The sequence below is a fragment of the Oncorhynchus tshawytscha genome, linkage group LG28, assembly GCF_018296145.1.
Source record: "Oncorhynchus tshawytscha isolate Ot180627B linkage group LG28, Otsh_v2.0, whole genome shotgun sequence".
Taxonomy (NCBI): Eukaryota; Metazoa; Chordata; class Actinopteri; order Salmoniformes; family Salmonidae; genus Oncorhynchus; species Oncorhynchus tshawytscha.
In genome coordinates this window covers 28,978,769-28,984,963 of record NC_056456.1, presented here as the reverse complement: position 1 = coordinate 28,984,963, position 6,195 = coordinate 28,978,769, and the positions used below count along the sequence as shown (strand labels likewise).

The 6,195-nt window shown below is 40.8% G+C and overlaps 1 protein-coding gene across 1 annotated transcript; it reads left to right on the top strand.

Moving 5' to 3' along the window:
* The first annotated feature begins 932 nt into the window (after positions 1-932).
* Positions 933-4,838, top strand: LOC112227032 (LIM/homeobox protein Lhx8). Its single transcript, XM_024391811.2, has 8 exons — positions 933-1,189; positions 2,363-2,512; positions 2,793-2,914; positions 3,363-3,583; positions 3,808-3,905; positions 4,017-4,112; positions 4,203-4,389; positions 4,548-4,838. The coding sequence occupies exons 1-8, from the start codon at positions 1,106-1,108 to the stop codon at positions 4,622-4,624; spliced, it is 1,035 nt and encodes a 344-aa protein (XP_024247579.1). The 5' UTR covers positions 933-1,105; the 3' UTR covers positions 4,625-4,838.
* Positions 4,839-6,195: the final 1,357 nt, after the last annotated feature.

Sequence of the window (6,195 nt, the reverse complement as noted above, 5' to 3'; positions counted from 1 at the left end):
AAATAATTAATATCAACAACAAAAAATTCAAACGGGATAATTCAACATTAAAACCAGATTGAGTTGTATTATGCAGGCTATTATTCGCCTCAACATTATAACAAGCATGTATTTGTATTATGAAAACGAAAAAAATCGAGTCCTCCTGAAAAATCTTGGTACAAAAAAATCGATACATTCCTGCAGTGGGCCATAGCCAACATTGCATAACAACTTATAACAGAGGCATGGTGACAATTATTATAATGCTGAAGATTGCACATCTCTTTTTTTAATCAGATGCTTCGACCTGAAAGCTTTCCTATTGAAAAGGGTCCCCACGCCTTTTATATATGGTTTTACTAAAGATTTGCGCGTGTTTTACCATGACAAAACAAAGAAAACATGGGCATACACGAAATTATTTAAAAATTATAGGGGTTTCACAAACCTAATTGTATTTAGCAATTATAGGGCCCATCGTTAATTGAACTACCGTCACCATCATCAGCTGCAGGCAGCAATAAAGATGCTGAACTCAACTACGCGACAATAAACCCAATTGGGCTGCTGTCAGTTGCTCTTTGCCCAGATGCTATCGGTGAGTCCGAATGGGATGGATTAAAAACGAACTGATTGCCGCAATGCGAGTTCTTTCTTTTCTGAAACTAAGGTTGCAAACATTGGGCTATATAAATTGTAAGAGATGAACAAAGCCTAAATTACCTGTTACATTTGTTTTAGTTTATTTTCACCTTTAGCAGCAGCGTGTGAAATAAGACGAAAGTAAGAGCATCTTATCACGGAGGATTGTTGTACTATGTAAAAATAACGAAAATAAAATAAAAAGCTATATCGAGAGATGTGGTATCACCTCTGACGTTTTACTGAACTACTTTCCCCATGTATAACGTCTCATATCCACTGCAAGGCGGGCATATGTGTCAAAGAGGTGCGGCCAAGACAGTCAAAAGGGGAAATGGAGAGGAAAAAGTTCCACCCTCACTAATGCAAAGATTGCTTTCGCTAGAGCATGGGGTTGGTGCAGCTGCCTCTGACACTGGATGGAATCTATATGGGACTATTATCCTGCTGGATTTGCGTTTTGTTTTAGGGCTACAACGTAATGTATTGGAAAAGCGAACAAATGTTGGCTTGCCCCGGGGTGGATGACATTGAAAATGGGCTTAACTCGACCTTCGACAGCACGGTATGCCTATATCCATATTAAAAGTTTGAAGAAATGATCGAGCATTCATTGTTTACCGAATTTTTCGATTTTATATGGTGCTATTAGGCCTACCATTTATTGTTTAAACATCTTACACATGTTAGGCTACTCCAAACCGACGGGCGACTGTTTCAAGTTAATCATTTTAGATTTGAGATCCCCACCCATTCGTTTTCTCTGCACAAACCAGTGCATTACCTGAGGGAGGTTGCGTTACAAGCTAATCAAAATGCATGACTGCCTGCGCTTTGGTTTGGAGAAAGCTGCCATGCCGATAACTGCCAAACAAATCTGTCTGTTTGATTTGGCCATTCGGCTTTTTTGTTCAGTCATTCGTCCTGAATGTGATCATTTGACAAGAATTGCCCTTCTGCAGAGAACTAATGTGATTGACAGCAGATATTGATAGGCGTTGAACCATGAACGTTATTTTGTTGACAAGTGGTTGAACATTTCAAGAGTTTTGGTTCATGTGTACAAAAAAAAATATTAAAGGGTTCTTGAAGATGGCATCTTAGTCCTATTTTTTTTCGTCATGGTTGTCATAGCAAGCAGAAGTGGAGTTAAAGGCCATTCCATTGCATATTTTGACTAGTCACTATGCTTAAGGAGGGATGTGGAAGGGCATCTTCCGATTCTTTGAGTATACTTTTTTAAATTGAACCTTGTATTTAACCAGATTGCCCAGTTGAGACCTGGCCAAAATAAAGTAAAGCAGTGAGGCAAACAGTTACACATGGAATAAACAAACGTACAGTCAATACGCCGACAAGTAGCATGAGGAATCAAACGGGTATACCGGTAGCCTATTTTTAATAGTAGGCCTATGCGTGAAACCTTACCATTGGAAATTAGGCCTAAGCCTTCACGGGTGCCTTTATTTTACATGTCAATAAGCAGACTCTTAACCAGAGTGATTTAGTTTGTGCATTCATCTTAAGATAACTAGGTGGGAAAACCACGTCAGTCATAACTACTTTAGATGACAAATGTTTAGATGACAAATGTACTAGCAGGACAGTCGATGGTAGAGGAAAACACAGACATAGGTAGGCCGGGTCAAATTTAGGCACATGAAATTGTTCTTAATTTAGGCATGGAAAAGTTTGCGTTATGTCAATCATGATTTATTTTTCTGTTTTTTATATCTAGGGCACATCGGATTACATTTTTGGAGATGAGTCGTATTCACCATCTTCGTCTTTGTCTTCATTGACACCGCAGACTATGGCATCTGCCTCTCTGGGGAAAAGCCGTTGTACATGTTGTGGTTTGGAGATAGTTGACAAATACCTACTCGAGGTAAGTTTCTGAACCTATGACCGGCTTAGATATTAGATATTCAACCAAGGCCTAAAATGCGTATGTACATTTAGGATCCCTAAAGTGTTCACATTTTTAACTGTGACAAGAACAAGTTTGTAGGCCTATTTGGTAAATAAAATTACATTTTAAGTACAGCAAAATAGTTACTTTAACATCGAATGGTGTTCATACATGCCTAATTTTCGTGGCTAAAACTGTAGACCAGGTTACTCTTTCGGGCGAATAAATCTGTTTGACTTTTGTGGCTACATTTCAGGTGAACAACTTGTGTTGGCACGTGAACTGCCTCTCGTGCAGCATGTGCCAAACTCCTCTAGGAAGACATGTCAGTTGCTACATCAAAGACAAGGTGGTTTTCTGCAAACTCGACTACTTCAGGTAGGTGAAAAGGGTGGCCTCTTTCATACAGGGAGGGCTCTAGCGCGATTAGCCAAGTAAAACTCAACTCCACGATGTACTTCACGTCAACGGAGAGGAGTTGAGTTTAAGCTACATCTGAAGTTGCAACTTTGACATGACATTCAATTGTTATCTAATGATGTTAATGAGACGTTCTACAAGTCAAGATAAATTTCTGTTAACCTTGGGCCCTTTAGTATTTATAGCCACAACATTCATAGTAGCACTTCTCCACAGCCTTCAATTGATTTAATTTACAATTAAATGCATTTTTTGGGACAACCTTCTATTTATAGATTCATGATCAAATAATTTTGTTGATATAAAAATGGTTAAAATTGTTTAAAAAAAGACACAAAAAGTAAATGGCTACCCTGCCTTTAGTGGTTTTGATCTGTAGTTTGTTTGCAATCCAACTTTTCCACAGGAAGTATGGAACTCGCTGTGCCCACTGTGGCAGGAACATGCACTCCAAAGACTGGGTGAGGAGAGCAAAGGGCAACACCTACCACCTGGCCTGCTTCGCCTGCTTCTCCTGCAAGCGCCAGCTCTCCACGGGGGACGAATTTGCCCTGGTGGAGGAGAGGGTGCTGTGCCGAATCCACTACGACTGCATGCTGGACAACCTGAAACAGGCCATGGAAAGTGGTAAGCAACATTAAAAGGTGTGTAGAAAGAATAAGGCCTGCACTTTTAAAAATGTGTTAATTGTACACTAGCTGTTTTTTCTACACATGTATGAGTGATGCAGCAATTTAATTATTTTGAAACAATTGATAAATATGAGATTCTAGATTTTCCCTTATCGATTAGCCTTCCTCATTTTCCTATGCAATGTGATGACCTATGTGGTCATGTGTTTACATGAAAAGGTGTTACTTTAGAGGGAGCCCCACCATCAGAGCAAGAAGGGTCTCATCCCAAACCAGCTAAGAGGGCTCGTACTAGCTTCACCACAGACCAGCTACAGGTGAACATTTATTACTTTCCTGTCACTCCAGAAATGACTATCCTGGATGTTTGCATATGAATGATATAATTGTGTGTGACCATCTTACATTCACTGTGTCTTGTCTGTTAGGTGATGCAGGCCCAGTTTGCTCAGGACAATAACCCAGACGCTCAGACCCTCCAGAAGCTGGCAGAGAGGACTGGCCTCAGTCGCAGGGTCATTCAGGTGAGCTCTCTAACATTTAGTCTAGTCAAACAATTCTAGGTGTCCCTGAAGTTACAAATGAAGCTTAACCCATCCCTATTGAATGTACAGGTTTGGTTCCAGAACTGTCGAGCTCGTCATAAGAAGCATGTAAGCCCTCAGCACCATGTGCCATCTGCAGCGATGTCGTCACTACAGCAGTCCAGGCTTTCTCCGCCTCTTATGGAGGATCTACACTACACATCCTACATACCAACAGACACACCCGTGCTTACAGCACTACACACTTACATGGATGGTGAGCAAAACCAGCACATCACAGGTTCATCTTTTTTTATGGCTTGTGGGTTAAGCTTACTTTGTAACATCTTATTAGTTTTGCTTTAGAATTCAGTGCAAAGATCTGGAATCACAATATTTCATAACCCAATGGGTTATTATGTTTGTTCTTCACAGTGCACTCTCCCTCCTCCCTGGTGTTCCAGCCTCTTTTATACCATTCCATGACACAGCTGCCAATCAGCCATGCCTGATCTTCACATCCCGCACCCTGCAGAACCGGCCCTTACCATTGGTTAGAATGCTGAGGAGCCAATGCGAAAGCCCTGTCCATTAAAGGGTGGGGTGCAAAATGATTTGCTATGGGGATTTATCAAAGGAGATCAAATTCAGATGTAAAATAAGGTTAATATGTAAACTTGTTGTTGATGTATTGTACATATTGGTTGGCATTTAATTTATTTGAGGTATGTGACTGAGCACTTTGTAAAAAAAATATTTAAAAAATGCATGTATTAATAGATGTGTACACTGAACAAAAATGGAATATGCAACAATTTCAAATATTTTTACTGAGTTACAGTTCATAAGCAAATCAGTCAATTGAAAAATTAATTGGGCACTAATCTATGGATTTCATATGACTGAATACAGCTATATAGTGCCTTCAGAAAATTATTCAGACCCCTTGACTTTTTCCCAAATTTAGTTACATTAGCCTTCTAAAATGGATTAAATAAACAATCTACACACATTATGGGGTAATGACAAAGGTTTAGAAATGTTTGCACATTTATTCAAAACAAACATACCTTTATGTAAATAAGTATTCAGACCCTTTACTATGAGACCCAATTGAGCTGTGGTGCATCCTGTTTCCATTTATCATCCTTGAGCTGTTTGTACAACTTGATTGGAGTCCCCCTGAAGTAAATTCAATTGATTAGACATGACTTGGAAAGGCACACACCTGTCTATATAAGGTCCCACAGTTGACTGCATGTCAGAACAAAAACCAAGCTATGAGGTTGAAGGAATTGTCTGTAGAGCTCCGAGACAGGAATGTGTCAAGGCACAGATCTGGGGAAGCATTGAAGGTTCCCAAGAACACAGTGGCCTCCATTCTTAAATGGAAGTTTTGAAGCTGTCCGCCTGGCCGAACTGAGCAATAGAAGGGCGAACCCGATGGTCACTGACAGAGCTCCTCTGAGATGGGAGAACCTTCCAGAAGGACAACCATCTCTGCAGCACTCCACCAATCAGGCCTTTATGGTAGTGGCCAGACGGAAACCACTCCTCAGTAAAAAGGCACATGACAGCCTGAATGGAGTTTGACAAAAGACACCTAAAGACTCTGACCACGACAAACAAGATTCTCTAGTCTAATGAAACCAAGATTGAACTTGTTGGCCTGAATGCCAAGCATCACATCTGGAGGAAACCTGGCACCATCCCTTCGGTGAAGCATGATAGTGGCAGCATCATGCTGTGGGGATGTTTTTCAGTGGCAGGGACTAGACCGGATCGAGGCAAAGATGAACAGAGAAAGATCCTTAATGAAAACCTGCTCTAGAGCGCTCAGGACCTCATTCTTGGGCAAAGTTTCACCTTCCAACAGGACAACGACCCAAAGCACACAGACAACACAGGAGTGGCTTCTGGACAAGTCTCTGAATGTCCTTCAATGGCAAAGACTTGAACCCGATCGAACATCTCTGAAGAGACCTGAAAATATCTGTGCAACAATGCTCCCCATCCAACCTGACAGAGCTTGAGAGGATCTGCAGAGAAGAATGGGAGACACTCCCCAAATACAGGTGTGCCA